The following is a 25846-nucleotide window of genomic DNA, read 5'->3' as shown; positions in this document are numbered from 1 at the left end:
TTAATGGTTGCCCCCACCCTAGAAGACCAGACAAGGCAAAATGCATGCCTGAATTATAGATGCCTGTTGGAACTATTTGCAACACTGCAATACCAAAATGGGAATTTAAGAAACCAATCTTATGCTAAATATAGTGTAGGGCAGAAAGAATTATGGAAGGTTGACCTGCTCCATGAGATAAAAACTACATCTGGATTTAGTAATGGAAATATTCCTACAGAAATTTGAAACTCCAGACCATAGTAGATTGGCCTTTAAATACATAGCAGGCAACTATGTGGATTATCCTTAATCCTGATATTTAACCATAGTGGCATCACCTTTGGCTTGTTTGTATTTAGGGGTCTATACTGTCTAAGCTTCATAGACAAGCTAACTTAGCATGACTAGGAGGCTGAAGGTAATGCACAGGCCAGCAACCAGCCATTTAAGATTGGACACAAGTGAGACTGTTTGTTCCAGAGAAATGCAAGTATTCAAGGGAAATTGGTTCAGGGCAATGCAACCTCTCAATCTTCAAGTGCAGCTTGCACTCAGGAACCAACCAGGTGGATACCTCAGCTTGTATAGGCTCACTGGTTTTGCAGCTAATGTGGGTTCTGGTACCTAGCAGTCAAAACTGATACAATAATCCAGAAACAGATTTACTGCCTCTTCTGCTTCTTTGAGAACCGAGTCCTAGTCTATATCAAAGGGAGATAAGCTGGGTGATGGATCAGTTCTAAGATTGACATATCACTATTGAAAACCACAGAACTTTACTGAGCCCTATATTGATGTTCTGTCCTGGGCTGAAAGGTCCTGCACCCCCCGAAGCCTTGCTTCTCAGCTCAGCTCAATGCATAATGCAAGAATACACAGGGGAGTGTAGGGCTTGGATAATTGATGAGTAGATCTCCTGGAAGGCTTGAGCTGTTCACTCAAGGAAAGGAATGGAGAAGAAATTCGTTTGGTTTGTTAACCTACCTAATTTGCGCTTCCTGAACCAATGGATTAACCAAAACAAAGGTATCATTTTGAAATCCACACTTCTTAAAATTCTCCAATCTAGAACAGATAAGGAAATGGGGAGAAGTATTGGAAAAACGAGAGGAAATGAAATTGAGAGATTTGTCTAACTCTAATCCAGTGGACGGCATTACTGATTTCAGTATCTGGATTTGATAGCATTTTGTCTTTCATGAACTCCTTCTCTACTAGAACTACACCTTTCCCTCAAGACATGTGAGTTCCTAGTTCCTCTGGATCATGGGCAGACATCGCTGTATCTATAAAATGGTATAGTACCACCAATGGGAAGTGTAGGTGGGGTTTACAGGGAAGGAATATGCTGCTATTTCAGTTACATGTACCGTACTTAGGCCTGGTCCCAGGCTTGGTTACCATAATACAGCCTCTGCCAATCTAATGCCCTTCATATGTTTTGGACAACAACTCCCATAAGCCACAGTCAACAAAGGCTGCAGTAGGGCATGGGAACAGGCACAAACATAATAAATATATATTTACATTGTAACAACAAAGAAATTGTATCTACACATACTTAGCAGCCATTTTCCTTTAGAAAAGCATACATTCTTAAAAAGTGATCTAAATTTAATATAGTTGCTGCAGAGACAAACTCAGTGGCTTGCTGTTCAGTTTAAAGTGGTCAAGTGTGTTGATCCTAATTATGAGAAATTTAAGCTGTTGAAGAAGAAACATTTTAATGTGTCTTTATTTTTGCTTTAGTCACTGACTTGAGCAAATAGCATAGTAAGTTTCCTTTTACCAAAAACCTCTGTTAAAGTCAAATGTATTCTGAATTAGCGAGTGCTTTCATGTTTGGCTGCAATCCTTATTTTCTCCCTATCACTTAAATGATTGATCTTTCTATCAGACTCCATGGATTCTCTGTTGTGATTCCACCAGTCATTAGTGCCTTAGTGCCTAATGCAGATAGATAGATTAGATAGATAGATAATGGAGGGAATGTGTGATGGCCGAAAGTTCAGAATCAGAATAAAATATCTGGGTTAGGGGTAGAAGAATGTCACATGGCAGAAAAAGTCATGGCACCCAGGAATCTGTAGAATGCACAAAAGGTATCTACCTTTCCATGGATTTTCAGTGGATTTTGCTTTCTTTGCATCATGAGTTATGGATCTTACAAATGGAGGAGTTCAGGCAAGATAAGATTGCATGAGAGGTGTTTTTTCTGGTTTCCCTCTCCCACCTTCAACCCTCTGAGGCCCTGAACCTCCAGAACAGGTTCTGTGGGAGGTGGCACCAAGGATAGCAGGAATCTGTTTTCCCACCTATGTGAGCATCCAGTTCTCATAACAAGAGCCTCTGCTCCATCTGGCACACTCCTGCAAACTGAAGGGGTCTGTCTAATCATGGAACAACAGATCTGTATCCAACCCATAGATTTTAACTTTTTCAGTCCGTGGAAGTTGTATGGAAGGGAGTCGCCAAAAGGGATGCAGTACATAGTTTCTTCTGATATTGCCAATCTTTTTGCAACCTGCTAAAAATGGTTTGCTGAAAACATAGTATCTGGCTGTGTTCATGCATTTGTCCCTTTCAGTTTGTACAGTTCCATTGTGACTGTGCTGTGGTGGTTGGGTTGCATAAATTAATTCACAATAAGAGAAATGTGGTCATTTGAATCCCCTTAATTTGCGGCGAACTGTCATTTCAAAATCCTGCTACTCTCTTGCCTTTTTTTTTTTTAACTTGGCATATGAAAGTCATTATCTCTAGAGCTGAAAAATTGCCTGTGACTGGTTGCCCAGGTCTTATAGCTTCTATGCTATTACCTAATAATTTGTTTTGCTCTGTTTTCGCAGTATTGTTTGTGCAGGGCTATCACCAAATCATTTGATTTTGGCTTACAAAAGTTTGTTGTTGGTGCCTAGGAATTGGAAACTTGAGGGGGGCCACCAGGTGGCGCGTTGGAAGATGGCCGATAATAACATCTCTCTGACCCATACGAGGTAATTAAGGGGCTGCTATGGGAAGTATGCAGTCTTCCTACCCCCCAGGAGACGGGGGGTGTTCACAATGCACCCCCTGATCTGAGAGATGGGGGTGCCGAACACTTGGCACGAGCCCTCGGTGAAGTCAGATCTTCCTGACGCCGATTCCAATCAGCGCGTGCTGGTTAGCTTCAGCTCGGAATTATGATTGGAAACATATGATTGGAATGAAGCTGAAGCACATACATCAAGTAATGTTCGAGAGATAAGACTGCTGATTAATGGATCTCTGTGACCGGGAATGACGGATGGATAAGTAAATCTTCTGATGAATTACCACTAGGAGACTGTATGTTTGGAATGAAGGGGGGGTGGAGGAAAAAACTTTTCCCCCCCTTGCACGATGTGATATTAATAACCCTTCACCCCAGATAGAAATAAGATCATTGTGTTTTTATTAATCACAAGCAGGAATTCAAGAACTGTGTGGGATGGATTATAACAGGAGAGAAGATTGGTGAACGGTGAGAAAGAGGAAAATTTTTATGACGCAGTTTAAAAATATTGTCTCACCAAGACAGGCTTGCCGGAGAAAGAAGGACAGGGGGAGGAGAATCAGGATCATTCGAAAGAGAAGGAATGTTGGAACGCAAGCTTGACCTGACAGAGCCTCCTGATTCATTTGATTTATTTGGCAAGCCTGAGAAAAGTAAAGGACAGACCGAAGATTAATTATTATTTTTTTAATGGAAGCGTTGAACAGAGGCTGTCCCTGAGTGATATGATCTTTGAAGAGTACAAAACCCACACAGAGGATGCCTGTTTTCAATCTGCTTGTGAAAATTATCAGAGATCGCAAAGAAAGGAATATACGGTAACAACAAGAAGAGAAAGAAAGTAATAAAGGACTATCTAGATTGAACTGGATAGAACTGTCTAATTAAAGCAGTAATATAAGTGATGTTTGGACTCGTTCGGAGTTTTGGACTCGTGCGGAGCTTGATGTATGGGTACCCCCAACAAAATTTAAAATTTGGCTATATAATTTGGAACTAATGTGGTTTGGATAATGTGATGTGATTGGCCTGTTAATAAAAATTATTTAAAATAAAATAAAATAAAAAATGGAATTGGAAACTTGAGCTACATAAATTAGCAACTAGGAATTGGAAACTTGAGCTACATTAATTAGCAACAACTGTTACTTCTAAAACATGTACGGTCCACCCTATTCTTATGCCTCTCCTTTGTAGAAGGTTCCCTTAACTTGTGCCCTGGATATGTTATTTGTTAAAAACTATGCCGCCTTTCATAATATCAGATTTCAGGATGATGGAAAGTATAATACACACCCCGCAACAAAACCCAAGAGAACAAAAGATAAAACCAGCAGACAAAATCTTACAAAAGACTAAAAGTACAATTATATGCATGCCTATATGAAAAGACATGGGTGGCGCTGTGGGTTAAACCACAGAGCCTAGGACTTGCCGATCAGAAGGTTGGCGGTTCGAATCCCCACGACGGGGTGAGCTCCCGTTGTTTGGTCCCAGCTCCTGCCAACCTAGCAGTTCGAAAGCATGTCAAAGTGCAAGTAGATAAATAGGTACCGCTCCGGCGGGAAGGCAAACGGCGTTTCCATGCGCTGCTCTGGTTTCTCCAGAAGCGGCTTAATCATGCTGGCCACATGACCGGCTGTACGCCGGCTCCCTCGGCCAATAAAGCAAGATGAGTGCCGCAACCCCAGAGTCGGTCACAAGTGGACCTAATGGTCAGGGGTCCCCTTTATCTTTTATATGAAAAGAAGATAGGTATGGGCTCGTCCACTTCCTTTTCTACTGTGAGTTCTAGGTTGGAGAGGCTTTTCTTTTGTCTCACCACTTTCCCCAGGAAAACCCACTGTTTACCACTGAATCAATCAAGTTTTCTGGGGATTAACGTTTGTTCTGATTCAGCAGTAAACAGTGGGTGATTTCCTGGGGAAAGTGGTGAGACCAAAAAAAACCCCTCTTGGACACATGCGTCGAAAACATGGGACAAACGGAAGTAAACATAGGACAAACAGAAATGTGGACAAGTCATAAATGTATAGGACTGCAGCTTAAAACTTGTTATAGTAAATCAATACAGTACTTTACAGTGTTTGGGTAAACAAAAATGCATTTGCCTGACAGTTAAATGATAGCAGCCCAAAACCTGCTTGATTAAATCAATAAAATAGTTTAAAATGCCTGGGTTAACAAAAGCATCTTTGCCTGGAGGCTGGGCGTGACATTCCATAATCAGAACATAGCTGCTGAGAAAGCTGTCTCCTGGGTAGGTGATCTTCATGCTTCATATGAAGGAAGTACATAGAGAAGGCTCTTGGGAGAAGTTCTTAAAGAACAGGCAAATTCATACAGATGCTCCTTCAGTTATTTGGGTCCCAAGTTGCTCAGGGTTTAGTATCACCAGAAATTGTGCCTGAAATGGCCAATGAAACTATGACGATGATGATTCACAACATCAAATTACAACATAAAAGCACAAAATACAGGATTAAAAACAAGAACAAAAAAACCCACAAACCAATAACTGTCCTCCCCGCCCATATAGATGAACCATATATGAATGAATCAGGCTGGTTTGTTGGGACCATTTTGGGATGATTTTGAAGCATTCATGGTTAACACTATCAATTAGATTTCATTCTGGAGCCTATTAGTTGGTGCCACGCTCTGTACTTCCCCCAATTTCTTCTACTTTTTATTGATGGGTAGGGGATTCTTTGAGCCAAACCGATGGGGATCTGTGCACTTTTCTACATAGACAATAGGTTGGTAAGCCAGCTTTATCTCCCCTTTGCATTATAAATGAACTGCAATGTTTTCCCAGCATTTGGACAAGGCATTGAGAGTAGCAAGAGATTTGAATTTGCCTGGAGTAAACAAGCAAAGAAAATACATTTCCCCTGGCCAGCAAAAACTGGCTGCCCTGAAGTTCCTTCTTCATCTTAACTGGCACAATCAATTTGTAATAATGGTCCCTTTAAACATAAGATCCAGAGTGTTAGAAAAAGGGGATGTGCTGGAACAGCTATGACAGAATTCTGACTTGCCTGCGAAGCTCCAGGTGAGATCTGCTCAGATTCTGCATTTAAAGCTAAGATCTGCTTCAAATGTAATGAATTCTCCTGTATGGAAAGCATTTCCATGTAGAAAAGAATAATGAAATGTGTGCATTTTGTTGCACAAAACTGCAATAGGTAGCAATGATTAACTGCGGCTTCCTAGTAGCTTTTCTTTTACTGATCAGTCATTTAATGATTGCATTATACTGTTTTTATTGATGTTTTACATTTTACTGCTGTACACCACCCTGATTCTGCAGTATAAATGGCAGCATATTAATACTTTTGTAAGTATACTAAATAAATAAATGTGAGTAAGCACAGCCAAAGGGGGAATGTGTGTGCCTGTGATTGATAGATGTGACACATTTCCATGCATTTTTTTAATATTTTTACTCAAAAATGTCTGCATAGGAAATGCATAACATTTCATCTTGTTCTAGGTCTCTGGGAGAGAGGACTCTTAATATCAGTCCCACTGGCACCTTTGTCCTTCAAGAACTAGGCACTGAAGCTCCTCCTTTAGCATTCAGTCCTTTGCAGACTAGATTAATTAAGTCATAACCAGACCCTGCTGCCCCAATCCTTGGCCAGACATGACTACAATTCATTGTGATGAGCTCTAATTGTGTGTCCTCTTCCTTCCACTTTGCATGGAGGGATGCATGCTTTTAACTGGGATTCAAAAAGTGCACATCCATTCTGTCCTATTTCTGAGAATTTTTCAACCTGCAAACCACAGACAGGGTGATTCATTGTGTAGCAGAGAATTGATAATGTAGAATTTCAGTAATGCGGTCATTTCCTTGTGACAAGAATAGTTCATTATCTCAAGAGAGATCCTGGATTCTTTCCTGTTTCCTCTCTTTCTGTTTTGTCAATCACGGAAGCAAGCAGGAGGTTTCTCTAGTACCTGTTCTTAAAAATTTTGCCAAGGAAAGAAGACTGCAGTAGGATATGTCTTATATCTATGATAGCACATTTCTTTTGTGCATTTCTTAATGAACCAGAATAATTATAGTGTGCAATATTATGAAGAGTACAATATTATGTCTGTTGGGTTTTTAAAATAAACATACATACACACAGTCCCAGAACCCTGCAGCCCGTCTTTTTCCATAGAGAAGGTTGGAACATGGAGGGAGGAGAAAGAGCTGGAGCTTCCCCAAGAGGTTCTCTTGATATCAGCTTTGTCATTTTGGTGCCAGAAAAAGACCCTTGTGCTGCTAACCTTCCTTGATTGTGGTTTCACCAGCTCTACTGAAAGGTATGGCCTTCTTTTAAATGTTGGTTTTATTCCTACAGTAATATACCGTATTTTTTGCTCTATAAGACTCACTTTTTCCCTCCTAAAAAGTAAGGGGAAATGTGTGTGCATCTTATGGAGCGAATGCAGGCTGCGCAGCTATTCCAGAAGCCAGAGCAGCAAGAGGGATTGCTGTTTTCACTGCGCAGCGATCCCTCTTGCTATTCTGGCTTCTGAGATTCAGAATATATTTTTTCTTGTTTTCCTCCTCCAAAAACTAGGTGTGTCTTGTGGTCTGGTGTGTCTTATAGAGCGAAAAATACGGTATATACAGTGGTACCTCAGGTTACATATGCTTCAGGTTACATACACTTCAGGTTACAGACTCTGCTAACCCAGAAATAGTGCTTCAGGTTAAGAACTTTGCTTCAGGATGAGAACAGAAATTGTGCTCTGGCTGCGCGGCAGCAGCAGGAGGCCCCATTAGCTAAAGTGGTGCTTCAGGTTACGAATAGTTTCAGGTTAAGTACGGACCTCCGGAACGAATGAAGTACTTAACCTGAGGTACCACTGTATATTTATATTTACTGAGCACCTGATGAGTTTTTAACTAAAGGGTGATAAAGAAAGGCTTTGGAGTTGGGAGAAATAAACAAAACTGAGAGACGTTTCTTGGGCACAGGTTGTTCCTGCTCTCAGTTCAGATGCTTGGTTTCATTTTGGTCATTCCATCTCAGAGGAGTGTTTAGCTGAAAAGAAAAGCTCTAGCACATCTCCAAAGAGCAACTATAAAGGTTGGGGCAAGATTTCTCATGTGACTAATGAAAGGGGGCTTGCCAGAAGTATAGAAAACAAGGAGCAGCATAAATCAAATGGATGTTATTGTAATAAAAAACCAGATGAAAACCTTTAGAAATTTAAATGACAGCAAAGATAAATTTGATGGAAACTAGGAACTGTGCACAAATCAAAATTGTAGTGTTATAAGAAATATTACTGAAGCAAAAAAGTAAATAATATCATGCTTAGATGGCAAGCAATGAAGGCAGAATACCTGGTTTGGGGCCTCTTAGTACTCTGAATAAACCTTGAAGTGAGGCATAGTCACAATGCTGACCTTGTGGAATTGTTTGACACCTTGCTAGCAACTGAAGCCAAATAGTAATGGTCTCTTTGCTGAGCACTGGGAACCTGTGTGTCTTTCCCTGAATGAGCCCAGAGTGGTAGCATCCTCTGTTGCATGCCCAGAAATCTCACAAACTGAATCCAATATCTGCCAAGACTATATTTTCAGTTACCGGCAAATGTAACTAGGGATAGAGAAAAAGTGGAATTCTTGTTAGCTGCTCTAAAACTGGTATACTACTTCCTGGAAGTCTCTCACAATTTGAGCATCAGCATTTTCAAGCAATGCGAAGTCCCCCTCGCACCCTTGAACTACCTGATTGCTCCTTTAAAAATAAATAAATAAATCACCTTTTCATATTGCCATTCAAGACATGTTGCTGCCTGAGGCAAAGAACAAGACAGCAACACTCACCCTCCAGTTTTCTTGGACTGGTAGCTTAATCTTACTTGAACACTGGTGGCTGTCTCCACTGCAGCTGAGAGCAGATGGGTAGTTTAGAGAGTACAGTGCAGCCCACATGGTGCCTACAACTGTGGGCATCAACAGCTCCCCATCAGTCCTCACCCCTGCACTTGTGTACCTGAGACAGCCATCTCATTCTGCCTAATGTAAGGACTGGCCTTGCACGTGTAGCTTAGTTCACACTAACATATGCCTGTATGGGGGAGTTATGACAATGATTTGGGACTGATTTCATGTAGAGAACATGACTACATGGACTTGCTGTATAATGAATTATAAAACAGGGTTTGCAGTGAAGGTAATCCAAAATCTTGAAAAGGTCAGGTAGCTGCCTCGCAGGATGTTAGCTGCAAAAAGGTCCTACAGGAGGTCCTGTCCTTGTTAAGTTGTCAGTTCTTTCTGATTATTCAGAAACAGCAAGAAGACCTGAGTATGTTGAATCTGACCCAAACCATAATTTGCTTGTGGAAATATATTCTTAATGTGGGATGATGCAGAATTTCTGGAAGTTCTCGTAGATATGCAAAATTGCTATTATGCCCAAAACAAAAAGAGAACAGTGAATTATGTACAACGGAGCTTTATAATAGTTACACTTTAATTCTGTAACTTCAGGTGACACCTGTGTTTGATTCTAGAGCCTTGAGGAAACCAGGCCCTCTATTGAATGGAGTAAGTGCCATTTAATTACTCTGCGTTTTCTTTAATGTATACTTGTGCTATTGGCCTAGAAATAAAAACATATGAGTGGGGTCCACCTAACCAGCCCCATCAGCTGAAGCCATACACAAAGACTATTGCAATGGGACTTCTTCTCCCTCTCCCTCTCCCTCTCCTTCTCCCACACTGCCTGCAAATTGGATTTGGGGATTGAGAGCCCTGAGACCAGAGCATGCTGGGGGGAGGAGAAGGAGAGAACCTTTCATCTGGCTAGCAGGAATGCTTACACAGAATAAATGATTAGAATAGTGTGATGTAGAATTCCAACACACACACACAAAACCACAAACACACACTTCATTTCTGATGCTGCTTTGCTACATTTCCTAAGGGATACATGTGCAGTATAAAATTATTCAGACTAATGAATGGCAATAGTAATTAATTTTACCCCCTCCAGACTGCTCCAAAATGTGACAGATAAACTACAAGTGCTTCAGCACTATAGTACTTCAAATGAACGCTAAATGCATTTTCTAAAATCAACACCCAGAAGTAACAATGCTGTTGATGTTATAACTCTGTTTCATTAATTTTTAAGTTACATTTATTTTTATTGGTGGCATAACCAATAAAACTCATTTCGAGACTTGCAGGCCTGTTCCCTCCTGTCTGAAATTTTAAAAATTCCCTTGAGGGGAGGAAGTAGTATACACATACAGTAAACCATTTTTGACAGTTATAGCAATCTTTTCATAGGGAAACAAAAGTTATGCTAGTAAGAGCTAAATGCTCTGAAAGAAGTTTTGGCAGATTTGCTTTGTAAATTTTTTGCCTTTTGTTTAAGAACTAAATCCAGGGAATTGCTGAATAGTACATAACACCTATTTAACAAGCAATCATAAATTATGCAGTTGGCCTTGTCATGTTGTTTTCCTTTAAATGGCTGGAAGCATTAAAATCTGCCTTGTGTATATGAATAGCTCAATCCAAATCTCAGTTTTGAGTACTGCTGCTGCCTGGAGTCATTTTCCATCTTTTTATTCAAACTAAATGTTATTGTTTATATACAACTTTTGATTTCTAGAAATACACCAAGGTGGTTCACAAACAAATACAAGCCAATAGAAAAATAAGTAGTGTGAAACCAATTATAAAAATGTTGCTACTCATAAAACTATTTTAGGGTTGCCATATTTCAAAAAGTAAAAACCAGGGCACCCCAAAAATTGTTGAGCTTTTATTTGTTGCTGTTGTTTAGTTGTCTTAGTCGTGTTCAACTCTCCGTGACCCCGTGAACCAGAGCATGCCTTGGAAACTCTCACTTTCTTCTCAAAGCTTCTCCTTTTTTTATGTCCATTGAGTTTTCTTGGCAAAATACTGGAGTGGTTTGCCAGTTCCTTCTCTACGTGGATCACATTTAGTCTAAACTCTCAGCTATGACCTGTCCGTCTTGGGTGGCCCTGCATGGCATAGCTCATACCTTCTTGGGGTTATTCAAGCCCCTTTGCCACAACAAGGCAGTGATCCATGAAGGGGGAGCTTTTATAGGAAAGCCCAAAAGTTGAGCTTTTTTAAGACAAACCCCAAAGTTACAAAAAAAAAAAAAAGCCAAGAAAACACAATTTTTCAGTTTACTTGCTGAAAATCCAGGAAAAGCTGTCATGGACATCACTTCCACCTTTGAAATCCCAGTAATGTCTGGAAAATCCCAGGCATATGGCAGCCCTATTTCATAAAAAAGAAAAGAAATTCTGATGGCCTCCAGATACTGTTGGACTACAACTTCCATTACTCCCCAGCTGACATGGCCAATGGTCAAGGAGGATGGGAGTTTTAGTTCAACAGCTACATGGAGGGTGTAATGTTGGTTACTTCTGATGTATCTAGTTATTAAGCCATCACCAAACAGAAGTTTAACAATATGAAAGTAACATCAACAGAAGTTAACTCAGAGCCAATTAAATTACAGTATAAACTTAAAATGCTGACTATCTCTGGCAGTTTACAACATACCCATTTAAAAAAGAAATGGTCCTCTTGTAACAAATATTAAAATATAATTGAATAAAATAAAATAAAACATCACAAATCTGAATAAAGTTATTTAAAACCTAAGTGAATAAGGGCATGAAGCAAACTTTGAATTCTGAATCTCCCAGTCAAGACACAGCATTCTTTATTAAGACTTTTCTCCTCCCATCAGTTACTACAGTTGTACAAAATATGTGCAGTTTCCACAGTTGTATATTTATCTTGCCCACCAGAAGATTAATTACTGAGTCATGGTCAGACCTCCCCTCCCCATCTCTCCCTACAATATGACCCAAGTATTGCCTTTGCAACACATTATATAAAGGACGGCATATGTACAAGGTGTCTTCAGTTGTGGGTAAATATAAAGTGGTCGGTTTTGGAAGCTAGATATGTTGTATCAGGGATGATATGCCTGATGGCTTATAGGGGGGTGTTGATTAAAGAGCCGCAACATCCATGGTCACTATGGTGGTATATTCTGGCAGACTGTCAATGTGCTGTAGTTTCATCAGGAAATCAGTAGTGTTCCACAAGTAACTCGGAGTATTGGTGGCATGTGGTCCAAAAATGGAGTTAATATAACCAGACGGTGATAACATGAATACACATCAATTGTTGCTGGCTTCTTTATTTTGGGTAGTAGATCCCCTGGCCAAGGCTCTCTGGATGTGTCAGTATAGGATTGCTTCGGCATATCTGTAGCAAGTTCCTTCATCAGGATATGTGATTCTTTCTGGTCGTCTTCACTAGAGCCTGTAAAATATGGCTGTGTTCTAGTCTGCTGCTGGATCCCATGGAGAAGGCAGCAAGGCAGGTCAGGAGTTGCAGGACCATGGATAGCTCTGAGTGAGCAATTTGCTCGTGCAGAGGTTGAGAGCCATCTGAGGGCTCTTAAATCTCAGCCTCCAGACAACCTCCACCTGGCTGAGAACTTCAGTTTCTTAAAGGGCCAACTCTCTGGGCCTGAAATTGAGCACTCCTCTGTTCCCTAGCTCTCCCTCCTGGTGTGTGTCCTGCTCTGCTGGACTAGAGAGAGGACTGAGAGAGGCATTTGCTTCCTCAAGCTCAGCAGAAGGCACCTGTGAGGATCGTGATCTGGCCGCATAGAACCTGATGGTAAAGGAGGTTATTCTGGGGGATCCTCTCGAACAGTCTCAGGCACAGTGATCTGATCTGCAGCAGCTGGTTGCGAGCCCTGAACTGGGTCTGTTATCTTACATGTCACGACAAATATGGTGCTGGATAATTGCCTCTCAGTCTTTTGTAATGTATTCCAACTTTTTCATGATGACAACAGCTTCTCCTTTTCCAGACTCTTTCATTAAGATGTCAGGACTGTTTCTGAGGCTGTGGATGACATCGCATTCTGTTCTCCTGTGATTGTGTGGCAAATGATGCCGTTTGTTGATTGCCTCGGCTTGGGCTGATGCAGAGTGACTGGCTCAAGGTCACCCTGTAAGCTTCTCAGCTGAGGCAGGAATCTAAGCCCAGGTCCTATTTGACACTCATTCTGATGCATGGCTCTGGGGGCTCACAGTTTCTGACTCCCTGGCTAAGGGAGATGCCAGCTCCTTCCTTAAACCTCCTGAGCCTTTTTTCCTTTCTTGCTGGAGTGGTGGCAGGATTAAAAGAAGCCACTGGCATTCTATTCAATGGCTCTTGCCTACATTTCTCTAATAATAGCCGACACCAAGCTTTGCAGCCTTGATCTTATACCTTCGTTTCTCTTTGTTTATTTCCTGTTATTCACGCTACCCTATAAACAGCCCTGTAGTTGTCCCAATCTTGCTGGATGGCTCATCCCACTTCAGTCTTGGTTTTCCTAACCGTAATATAGCCAAGGCTATCCTCCTTGTGCTTGCTAATGCCAGACCCATCCCAGAAAGTCATCTGACAAAAGAGGTAAGCAAGCTGCATCTTAAACAGGGTTATTGTATGCCTGCATCTTAAACAGGAAACAGTAGGTAACTGAAGCCCCCTAAGGAATAGGTGTGGAAGACACACACACACATGTGCAATTGCAGAAGTTGCTTCTCTGATTAAATGGTAAGTGTGGCATTCAGTACCTAAGGAAAAGCTTGCTAATCTGTGCACGTCTGTCCTTTTCCTTGTCATAGCTGTAAGTGGGCACTTCAGCTAATGTCCCTAATGAGGGAGAAAACCACCCAGAGGCAGAGAGCTCAGCATCTGCATGCTTAAAAGAAGGGGCTCTTAGTGCTTGCGATTGTTCAGGAGGCTCTAATGGCTTCTTTCTCTTTTAGTGTGACACACGGCACATTTGTGCCCCTTCTGCTGTAGTCCCTCTGCAGCATTTTGTTCCAAGTTGATCTGAGGTAACCCTGCAGCTGCAGTGTACACTGAGTGAATATGAGAAGCATGAGCAGAAGATCATGTCCTGCTGTCAGCAGCAAAGCCTATGCTTCCTGACACAGCAGAGCAACAGAGAAAAAAGGCCAGGTGAATTTGGAAGCCCAGGAAATAAAATTGAATTGGTTTCAGAGAAAACTTGCTTGTGAAAAGTAGGTTCAACCAAGGCAAACCCTTGGCAAGTAGAAAGATGGACAGTGCTCAGATCTACACAATTTTGTTCTTAAGGATGACAGAATTGCCTTGGATACATGTCTTTGCTTCCCATCTTTTTTTGAAAATGAGGATTGTCTCTTGGGGCTCTGACTATGACATCATAGCAGTCTCGCAATTCCTCTGTAGTCAGTCTCTGGAGACTTAAAGCTAATGTTACTCAACCCTCAAGCTTCTCTTCTCTGTTTGGGCTGTCAAAAATAGTGAGTTTCACTCTTGATAAAGCCTTCACAAATATTTTTTACCACAAACACACTTAAATGTAGTCACCTTGTGGCTATATCTCATACATTGAGATAAATATTATTTTTGTATGTATTTGGATAAAATACATATTTAGATCTGCATTTTCATACAGATTTTTAAAAACATTCACAGAGTATTATGGACATGGGATGGAACGTATTAATGAATGAATGAATGAATGAATGTGAAAATGACAAACACAGACATTCATGAGAAAGTTACTGGTGTGGACTGTACTCCCCCACCTTGTCTAACTTTAAGCCATTATTTTCCATCCTTTGCTGGGAGGGAAATGCTGTCAAGATGCTGCTGTGTGGCTGCTGTATCTGATATAGTCTTTGGACATTGTTCAACTGTCACTTTTTGTGGTTACATAGGGGTGGCGCTGTGTTCTAAACTACTGAGCCTAGGGCTTGCCAATCGGAAAGTCAGTGGTTCAAATCCATGTGATGGGGTGAGCTCCCATTGCTCTGTCCCAGCTTCTGCCAACCTAGCAGTTTGAAAGCACATCAAAGTACAAGTAGATAAATAGGTACCGCTCCAGCAGGAAGGTAAATGGTGTTTCTGTGTGCTGCTTTGGTTCTGCCAGAAGCGACTTAGTCATGCTGGCCATATGACCTGGAAAAACTGTCTGCAGACAAACGTCGGCTCCCTCGGCCAGTAAAGCAAGATGAGCGCCGCAACCCCAGAGTCGTTCACGACTGGATTTAACTGTCAAGGGTCCTTTACCTTTACCTTTTAGGGAAGAAAACTACTGCTCTTATTTAATTTTGCTGATTTTATATTTATTATCCTTAAGGGTTTTTGACATTACTTTTAACCTCTTTAGATTACAAGCATTGTAGCAGTAGATAAACAAACAGCAACCCAGTTCTAAGTTTATAATATTGTGAGGGCTTTTACAGTTGATATTGTGGGTTTTTATTCTGTTGGTAGGTCATGGGCTGTTCTGTACAGCAACAAGAAGGGTTCCGGAAAATAGAATAAAAACTTGTATTATTTCTCTATCAGTTTACAGAGAAATGGATTCAGACCTGGTTCTAAAGCAATTCTTGCCTAGCTGGATATAACCTTCCCTGCAAGATAAGGCTTTTCAGCTGGAACCAGCTCAATTAGTTTTCATGCTTACAACATTTCCATGGTTCTTTTCAAAGGCTTATCTCTGAAAATTCTCTTGGCTGGTTTAAAAATGTTCTATAGTGACCAGGGCAACAGATGTCAAGGCCTTTACACTAACACTGGAGTTAATTTAATATGTTTAATGTGAAAGAGCTGCTCAAACTTTAACTCTTCTGAATTTGCTGATGAGCAATAGCAGGAGGCTTTTGAATAGTCAGTGAAAAGCGCTAAATGTCATAACATTATATAAACTGATTACTGGGAGCACATTTTTTTCTGTTATGATTGGATAGAAAGAAGGTTATTGAGATGGTAAAAATGTGCTATTAAATAAAATGGAAGCCTGATATCTTGATACTATCATCATTCCAGGATATCTTTAGTAATAGGATGCCTGATATGTTGAAAAATTCTATCTTTCATCACACATGATAACTAGCTGCACCAGATAAATGCAGTAAGCAGTATGGGTGGGAAGCTAGTTTCTAATCCTCTATTTCACACCCAATGCTTCACATTATATTTTTTCCTATGTAGTGGTAATCTCTGCGTACAGATAAGAGTATCTCATATATTCTGAAGTGCATCATTAGTGTTATTTTCACCAGTGCCGGTCCTACCCTTAGGCAGAGGGAGGTATCTGATTTTGGGTCTCATGAAAGGGCAGTCCATTTGCAACCATTTATTATTTTTTTGTTTTCACCCCCAGGAAAAAGTTATTCTGCCCCAGATGCCAGAATAATTTGGTCAGCTGTGGGTACTATGCACCTTGATTTTCAGGTGAGAGGGGACCATTTGCTTGTCTACTTGAGGCGGCATAACATCTTGGGCTGGCCTGCTTTCATAGCAAGTATGTGGGTGTGTCATTCTTGCCAAATGGACCTCGGTGTACACTGGATCAGGTCTTATGCTTTCACTGTGGGAGGCGTATCTAGGGTGGAATTTTGAAAAGAATACAAGACCTTCAGACCCTCTGCCAGTGAACTCTTTTATGTAAAAGCTAGCAAAGTAGCTAGGAATTTCATTTGGTGAGTGAGTGGACTGGTGGGGGAATGATAGAATCATATGGTTTCTGTTCTGGCTGTGAATGAAGGAAACATCCCTCAGCTCTTCCCTTTTCCACCAGCCTATTTGGTAGAGGGGTTTTTTCTATATCTTGGTAAGATGCTATTATAGGGGAGAGAGCTTCCTCTTCTTTGAGGCCAGCATAAAAATACAGGCTACTAGCCTCTGAGTGGGCTAGGGTTTGGGTCCCCCCCCCCCCCCAGGTTAGTAACTTTTCTGAGATTATTTACAAAGCTGCTTTAAAGAGGCATCTGTTTGTGTTTTTCTCTGGATTAAGTTGGAGCAAAATGCACAAATTCTTTGGGTGCCTCATTTGAAAATTAAATATGCACCAAGTTAGATTGTTTAAGAATTTCCAGGAGTGTAGCCATGCTACTTATGCACCACAAGTACTAATACATTTATTATGGCATAAACCTTCAGTGACCAGAGTCTGCTTCATCAGATACACAAAGTGCTATTTTGAGTTGGCAGGTAGAGCCGCATGGTTGTAGAGTGATAGGCAAATTGTAAGCAGTCATGTTAGAAGCAAAAAGTACAGATACTGATAATTATATTAAAACTTAAAATATTGAGGGGGGGGAGTAAACCAAAGTGACTACTCACAATGTTGTATTCTGCTAGAAGCACACTATCTCTTTCCTGAGCAGACTTTTAAGAATTGCAGCAGCCCATTTTATGTTACATTTCTTTAATGTAGTGCATGTTTAGTGGCCTTTAAGGGTTTGTTATGATAACTGACTTTAACGTTGGGACTACTTAGCAGCTTTAAAAGCATTCATATTTACATTTTATCTATGTTTTTTTGGTGAATTGCCTAACAGAGCAGGCAGGCTTTATGTTTCAGAGGGAGAAAGAGGAGGAAGAAACACCCACGAGTGGATAACCTATCCAGGCAGTCTTAATGATACCTCCCCTTTTCTTTCCATTTAAAAATGTATTTCAAGATTGCTGCAGGCATCTTTCTCTTCTGAATAGTAACTGGCCTTGCTAATACTGTTTCTTGGCAAGCTGAGGTTCTTTGAGTTTTAACTACTTTGTAAACTGTAAAAAATATCTGTGTTGATATTGCCTTTATTTAAGTTCTATGAAGTCCAGCGTGGTCATATTTTACATTTTGTTCAGAGGAGTCTACATATGAAAAACATTACAACATATACATACACAGCTATATGTTATTGGGCACTTCTTCCTAAGGCTGACCTTTATATAAATGTGACACTATCTGCATTAATAAACTGTGACCTTCGATTATGAATTCACAAATAGGCTCTATCCCAGGGGTGGGGAACCTGTGGCTCTTCAAATGATGTTGGATTCCAGTTTTATACACCAGAGAATTTATGTGCCTAGGGCTAGGAAACATTATATCCTCATCCTGGTTAAAGTTAATTGTTTCAGCATCATTTGCACTTGGGGACATTGGGGAACCGATGTTCCTGTTAGCCTGGTGTGGTGGTGGGATTTTCTGTTGTTGTTGATACTTGTACCATGCAATACAGACTTTTTTTTTGGGGCGTGGGGTGTCTGAGAGAAAATTGTTGTCTGTGTTGAGCCACTATTATATTTTTCTCCCTTGGTGTCTCTTGATGCTTAATGTTCAGAAAATAGCGAGCCCCTAAGATACATCTCATTCAAAATCAAAGCATTAAAAGTCAGAAGTTAGTAGCTTTCAAACTTTCCAGGTCTCTCCCCCACTGGCATTAATTGCCCTCCTGCTGTGCCAGTTGTGAAGCTGTTTAACATTCAGCACCTACTTAGTTTGTCTGTCTCATTTTCTGGGGGTTTATTCGCTTCCTGTAAAGCTTCTTTGTAAACCTCCACTGTGTATGTTGAAATAAGCTTCATAAAGCAGTTGTCACCTTATACTTTACAAAAGGTCGTCCCTTGGTAATTCATCTTAACATGTAAGTGGAAAACAAAGCCTGGCACTGAATCATGTTGCTGACCCTACTACACTACAGATATTACTCCCCTGATTGGTCTGCCACTTATCTTGCTTCCCTTTCCTGCTCACACATAGTGCAGCTACCTCATCTCTGAGGCCGCTTGATGCCCATGCAGAGGAGTGAGACTTGGAAAGAGGTTATATGAATGTGCATGAAATCCAGCATATAAACCTGAGCAGCATGATCACTCTCCCAGCTTAAATCGGGGAATTTCCTATCTGATATGGGCATAGACACATTGAGATTTTCACACACGGAGAGAATATTAATGGAATCTAGAATTGTAGAGTTGGAAGGGACTCTGAGGGTCATCTAGCCCAACCCCCTGCAATGCAAGAATCTCAACTAGATCATAATAGAATCATAGAATTGTCAGCTTTAAAGGCAGTGGTCAGAGAGGCTACTGCGGAGGTATGTGGTTTCAGGCATTGGTGGGTCAATCTTGGAGGCAAAACACATGCATCACACAATGCGCTGCAATCAGCTCCTTTTTGAAGTGCAAGAATCACAGGGATTTAGTCTCTGTCACAACATTATATTTTGTGCATGAAGTATGGGCCCACATGCAGGTCTTCTGACCTTTTTAGTTAAACAATTGAATTGCCGGTTTAACAATAGACAGGTTGGTAGCTGTGTCAATTGGCCCTCTCTGCACCTTTAACTGAGTTTTCCTCCTACAAAGGAAGTTGTTTTTCCTTTTTCTGGGCAGCAGTAAGGAAGATCAGTTTGAGAAGGGCTCTTCTTTTTTCTGGTTGAGAGTAAAAATGCAATTGGTTTTAAGCCTTCTAAGAAGCTGCTGTAACTCCAGCCGTCTTGCCTTGATATAGTTGTTCCTTACCTCCAGAGTTTAACATGTCAACATACAGTGTGGTGTAGTGGTTAAGAGCGGTAGTCACGTAATCTGGGGAACCGGGTTCGCGTCTCCGCTCCTCCACATGCAGCTGCTGGGTGACCTTGGGCCAGTCACACTTCTTTGAAGTCTCTCAGCCCCACTCACCTCACAGAGTGTTTGTTGTGGGGGAGGAAGGGAAAGGGGAATGTTAGCCGCTTTGAGACTCCTTAAAGGGAGTGAAAGGCGGGATATTAAATCCAAACTCTTCTTCTTCTTCTTCTTCTTCTTCTTCTTCTTCTTCTTCTTCTTCTTCTGTTTTTATGGTTGTTTTTCTCACTTTCCTAATATTACATTAGGTTTCACAAAAACAATTTTTTGTTGTTTGCTTTTTCTTTGCTCAAAAACTCAGGCCGCCAGAGTCTGGAGTATTTCCAGCCCAGGTTTTAAATAAAGCTCAGGTAGCCCTAGAAACTAGGCTCTGAGACAGCTTAGCAGAGAGATCTCTGGTGAGCTGAGGATGGCGCCACATTTGCCCTAATGGACCAGCTTCCATTGCAGCTTGGTAGAAGTCAGGCAGAAATCTGCTGTTGACAGGAAACCAAAACTGTACTGTAGAACAAAACACTTGGCTGAAATCAGGGTACCAGGTTAAGTATGTAGGTAACAGTGTCCGCAGGATCCTATATGATGATAATTGCTGCTACTCTAAGATGTACATGGGAAGTCCACAAGCATTGCACACTGCTACCTCTGCTATGTGTGTGTGGGGGGGTGTACATGTGTGCAAAGGTGGGGCGACTTCTAAAATGTAACTTTGGTGCTAAAAGTGATGTGGCAGAAGACAAAAAGTTAGGTCAGAATGGGGGTGGGTGCAGTAGAAACATGGAGTTGGAAACCTGGGAGAGAGTTCAAGGGAGGGGTTATTGAGGTCAGGGGTTCAATGTCTGTGGATGAGAAAAAGCCTTTGAAAGGCAGTCATCAAAGAGAGGGATCCGAGGGAAAGTTGCTGCAGTGAAAGAGCATATTCTTCCATAAGAGCCTCAGTCTGCGCATGTTTTAAGATCTTTGAGGGACGCTCTTTTTTCTCTCCCACCAAAAGCTGGGGTTCATTTGTTGGAAACTCAAGAGAAATACCTTTTTGGTAGCTGCATCCACAGGCAACTTACCACAGAAGACCCACCTAACCTCTTCTCTAATGAGCTTCCACCAACAGACAGAGATGGTCTTAGTCAGACAGGGCTTTGATTAAGTTGTTACAGCCAGAGTAAATGTGTTGAAATTTGTTAAACTGGCTGTTGTCTCCATTAGTTTCATTGATGCATTTTATTTGCTTTTTAAAAACCCTGTTGATCTGTATTTTACTGCTGCTGACTGCCTTGAACACCGTTTTTGAAAAGATGTAATTTTAGCAAACAAAGGCTGGAAGTTGGAAATGGGATTAGAATGGCCTGGCAGTGGAGAGGATTGTATATTGGCAAAACAAAGTTAACACATAGAGTAACCTGGGAATTAGCAGCGGTATTTTATTGCAGACCCCACTTGTCACTTTATGAAACTAATATGACTGTAACATTGCCTTGGAATCTCAGTTTGGCAGATGTTGGGGATGGGAAGAACACTGTCTACATTTCTGACTAAACATCAAATATTTTTCCTCTTGGGGAAGTCGCAGACCCAGGTTAATGCTAAATAACGTAAAGACACAAAGAATGTTTTTAACTTTTTCTTTTATTTCTTTTTGTATTTTGTATTCCATACTGTTTGTATGTGTTGTTTTTATATTTTTTTTGTGTACTTGTCTGTTTGTATTGTTTGTTTATTGATTGTTAAAATAAAAAATATCATAAAAAAAACCAAATCAAATATTTTTCCTCTTTGCTGACGTAGGTTTTGATGAACTCCATGCCTGTGCTGATCCTGGATTCCCTGAATATGGATATAAGATGCCTGGCGCAGGTGTTTTCTTTGAAAGTTCTGTAGTCCGGTTCCATTGCCAAGAAGGATACAGGCTTAAGGGCCCATCCAAAAAGCTTTGTGAGAGACATTTCAACGGCTCCCTCAGCTGGAAGCCAAGCGAGAAACCCGTGTGCCTCCAAGAAGGTAAGTCTATTTACTGCCGACAAACTTTGCTTGTGAAAACTCCATATTTCTATCATATCTCTGCTTCCAGCTCACAGGGTCATGCTCATTTTTTCTTTCTTTCTGAGAAGACTTTTTACAACAAATGGAAACTGGAGACCTAGCTGAATCCCGGCAATACATGCAATATCATTTTCATTCTGACCAGTAGTATTCCACGTTATCCTGGGTTCCCCAGGCAAAACCTTCAATTCCTCTTGAGCAAACAATCATTAGAGTTAAAATATTTATAAAGAATGTTGTGTGCTGACAAATTTGGTACATTCTTATCCCTGTGTGTTTGGTGGACTCTGAATTGGGGCAGAAGATTCAGGAGTCTCTTGATACATCTTAATGAACAGATGAAAAGTTCATCTGATGTTATTAGTTGTATTTAATTACTATTCTGACAAATGAATGCTCTTTGTAAAATTTTAATGTTATGCTTTACTGGGCATTATGGTTAAATTTATAATGATGATAAGGGTATGTGTTAAATGGAGTATTAAATCAGTTATGTATTGCGGGGGATGTTGTAAATTATTCATTTGGGTTCGGAAAAGAATGGCAGCCAGATTATAAAATGCAGTAATAATGCAATTTTACTTCTATATTTAGGAACACATCTGTGGGAATAAAAGAACTTGTTTTCTTTTGTATGTAATTAGTTCAATTTTCTTATGCTCATTTTCTGTTTCAGACATATTTGACAATTTTTCCTGGTCTAACTCTGGCTCTTGCCAGCAGTAGTTTTGGAAAAAAATCTTTGTCTGTGGAAAAGCTTCACCATTTATTAAACAACATGCACTAAAACTCCAGCTCTTTGATTTATTGGGTGCTTGTCAGTGATAATGTTGTGATCAAGAAATTTAAAAATATGGGCTGTCTTTAGTGTGTTTGTGCATGAATGTGCAAACATGGATAAACACACCACTAAAAATGTTCAGATACCATTTTGCTGGAAGAATCAGCTTGCTATGTATTTTAATAGTGTTGATCAAGCCCTTGTCATGAGCAATACATTCATTTGCAGCAAATTAGATCAACTGAACATTGGGGGTGGGCCTGGGGCAAAGAGGTGGGGAACCTGTTTTTCCTCCTCTGTGACACTTCAAGTATTGTCATGTTTTAAGTCTCCTCCTTGTGTTGCAGCTACCAACAAGGTGGTATTGGCCTAACTGGAGGTGTGAAATGTTTATTTCACAAGTTGCCATTGGCTAAAGCAAAATTGGCATAGATATTTTGGACATTTGTGATGGTTCAAAAGAGGGGAATGACAAGGTGTTGTCATCAGTAGCATGGAGTCCCAAACAATAGTGTATTATGAGAATAGTAAAATCATGAGGAGCACCAGCTCTTCAAAGAAGTCAATCAGAACCAGAAGCCTTCCTTGTTTTTATCAGCTGAATAATGTGTAGAACCCAATGATTTTGGGATTGCAGGTTGTTCTGTTTTCTTTGGGCCATGATCATTAGCTGCATGGCACTGACACTATATTTGAGATTCTTTGCCACACTTTACACTTTATCTTTCTTGCTTCAGGTTAGCAAGCTTTGTGTGCATACTAAGTTTGTTTTCCACATTATTACATTCTGAAGGCAAAACAAAAAGGCATAAATTTGAAGCTTCTAGGACAACAGAATCAAATTAGGCCTAGAAGACAATTTTTCTTTAGGATGATGGTTGTGCATTTTATGCTGTGGTAGTAATCTCATGAAAGGTATTTATTTATGTTTTGCTTTGCACTTGTGCACTGTTCTTCGTCCATGCCCACACACCTTTGCAGGCATTGGCACTGGAAGTCATATAGTATCAAGGTAAAGGATGAAGCAACATACAGTATATGCAGAATCCTTAAGTGGTTGGGGGCGGGGGCGGCAAATGATGTATCCGCGTATTCACAATGTAAGATTGCCTATTACAGCCTTGTAATTATGTTCTCGTTATTTTTAACAAGTAAAAAAAAACTGCTTCCAGCCTTCTAGGTGCCTAGATGTGGCCCCACATACTCTCAGTGTGAGCATGTGCTGCCCCCTCCTGGCCTCCCACCAATGCTCTGATGTGATCTGGAATTGCTGTCAATGAGGAAACGCAAACATTTGCTTATTTGCAGTGCCAAAAACACTGAACCACATCCTCTGCCGCGACTGATAAGACAAATATTGGTGGCAAAACGCACAGCAGCATTTTTAAACAATCTGATATAATAATAATAATAATAATAATAATAATAATAATAATAATAATAAAAAATTTATACCCCGCCCATCTGGCTGGGTTTCCCCAGCCACTCTGGGCAGCTTTCAATAGAATATTAAAATACAATAGTCTATTAAACATTAAAAGCTTCCCTAAACAGGGCTGCCTTCAGATGTCTTCTAAAAGTCTGGTAGTTGTTTTTCTCTTTGACATCTGGTGGGAAGGTATTCCACAGGGTGGGTGCCACTACCAAGAAGGCCCTTTGCCTGGTTCCCTGTGACTTGGCTTCTCGCAGCGAGGGAACCGCCAGAAGGCCCTCAGTGCTGGACCTCAGTGTCCGGGCAGAACGATGGGGGTGCAGACGCTCCTTCAGGTATACTGGACCAAGGCCGTTTAGGCCTTTAAAGGTCAGCACCAACACTTTGAATTGTGCTCAGAAATGTACTGGGAACCAGTGTAGGTCTTTCAAGACTAGTGTTATGTGGTCTCGGCAGCCACTCCCAATCACCAGTCTAGCTGCTGCATTCTGGATTAGTTGTAGTTGTCTGGATTAGATAAAACATACAGGTCACGAGGTCTTACTATTGGCTTGTAAATTTTTGATCAAACCATATCCTGGGTTCGTTGGTAGAAGAATACCTAAAAAAACAAGTTGAGTTGCATTGATAGATTGCTAATAGATTTTACCGCTAACTATCAACTGAGGTATCTATATCAGGAATAAACACTTTTGAGCTTAAACTCCTCCTTTTAGGAATAATCCTGCCATACATTTTCAGGGTGTATGGGTGTTAGGGGAGGGGCATTACTTTTGGCGGGGGTCACATTGTGCTTCTTCTGGGGTAGTTTGTATACCTTTGGTCTCCATCCTGCACTCAGTTCTCACCTGTGGCTCTTAGAAGCTGTCAGCATGCAGCAGCAGCCACACCTTGGGAAATTGCTTTGACTGGCCAGCTAAACCAGGTGAGGGTAGCCGATGGGTCTCAAACCCTCGGTGAGTTTGCCCTGCATGTGAAAATGCAGCCTCCAAAATGTCTTGGACCAACCCATGTCAATCTACCCTTGGGATGATTGTGTGACTGTTCCATTATTCTTTTAAAAGTTGGATTTTCTTCTGTTTGGGGGGTGGGGGGCAAAGTATGGAATGAGCATAGGGGAAAAATCAGTACGTCATACAGATGCCCTGTAAAACGTGAGTGAACAAAGTATGGAAATTCTGCGCTAGATGTCTATTGGGCAAACAGTTCTGGTACTTGATATGTCAAGACTGGGTGGGACAACATTAGCTTTGCTACAATCCTTTCAGTATACAAGGAACCCGTTCTAGGAAGACACTTGCACTGCACAAGCTCAGAAGCGTTGTGGTTTTTTTACATTCTTAGCCAGAGAAAAGTACTCCCAGAAAAGGAACTCTGTTTGGTATGCTGTCTCAAATTACAAACTGGAGCCAAAACCAGGCAAATAGGTGATTTGGCAACATAGCAAACTAACATATGCTACTGCTTTTCAAGTCACAAACTTGGCTATACTCCTGTTAAGACTAAAAGAAGCTGGGGGTTTAGACTGCTTCTATTCACTGACAGAAAAGCACACCTTTCTGAGCAGTTTCAAATGTAGAGGGGACAGGAGGTACAAGCATCTGTGTTGTGTAAATAGTTCAAGTGTGATCAATCTACAGGGAAACAGAAAACACAATATATTTGCACTTACTACTCTCGCAGCACTCATGTCCTGACTCAACTTATTATTTAGAGGGAGCAGAATTTGAATGTTTTGCTTTGCTTATGCCTCTTCTCTTCACTAGCCCTATACATTGTGATGCTGTCTTTACTGTTGCTTCCTCCCCCTTCTCTGGTTTTTGTGTGTATGCATGTTATGGAACACAAGTAACTTGCATGAGGCGGCAGAGGATGGATGAGTGGGCATATGAATGATGCACACAGACCTATTATTCCCTAACAACCCTTGTGTTACTTACATCCATAAGTGGGAGAAGGGGAAACAAACAGGGCTCTGTGCATGGGCACAGTGGACTAGGTCATGTGCAAAATGTAATGTGCAAAGTACCTCTCAGGCTCGTTAATGTTGGATGTCTTAGTGCTATACTTCTGTCATAACAGAATATTACACTTGGG

General features: G+C 40.9%; 1 protein-coding gene across 3 annotated transcripts in view; it reads left to right on the top strand.

The window, feature by feature from the left end:
• Nucleotides 1-25846, top strand: part of SUSD4 (sushi domain containing 4) — a 78454-nt gene that overhangs the window by 27029 nt on the left and 25579 nt on the right. For all 3 annotated transcript variants that reach the window (XM_083434508.1, XM_083434509.1, XM_083434510.1), the window contains exon 3: nucleotides 21282-21494. In XM_083434508.1, the coding sequence (XP_083290634.1) occupies nucleotides 21282-21494 (213 nt within the window). The remainder of the gene's footprint in view (nucleotides 1-21281; nucleotides 21495-25846) is intronic.

This window comes from Podarcis tiliguerta, assembly GCF_965153285.1.
Source record: "Podarcis tiliguerta genome assembly, chromosome: 3".
Classification (NCBI taxonomy): Eukaryota; Metazoa; Chordata; class Lepidosauria; order Squamata; family Lacertidae; genus Podarcis; species Podarcis tiliguerta.
The sequence above is the reverse complement of the archived record's forward strand: the minus strand, read 5'-3'. Positions and strand labels throughout refer to the sequence as shown.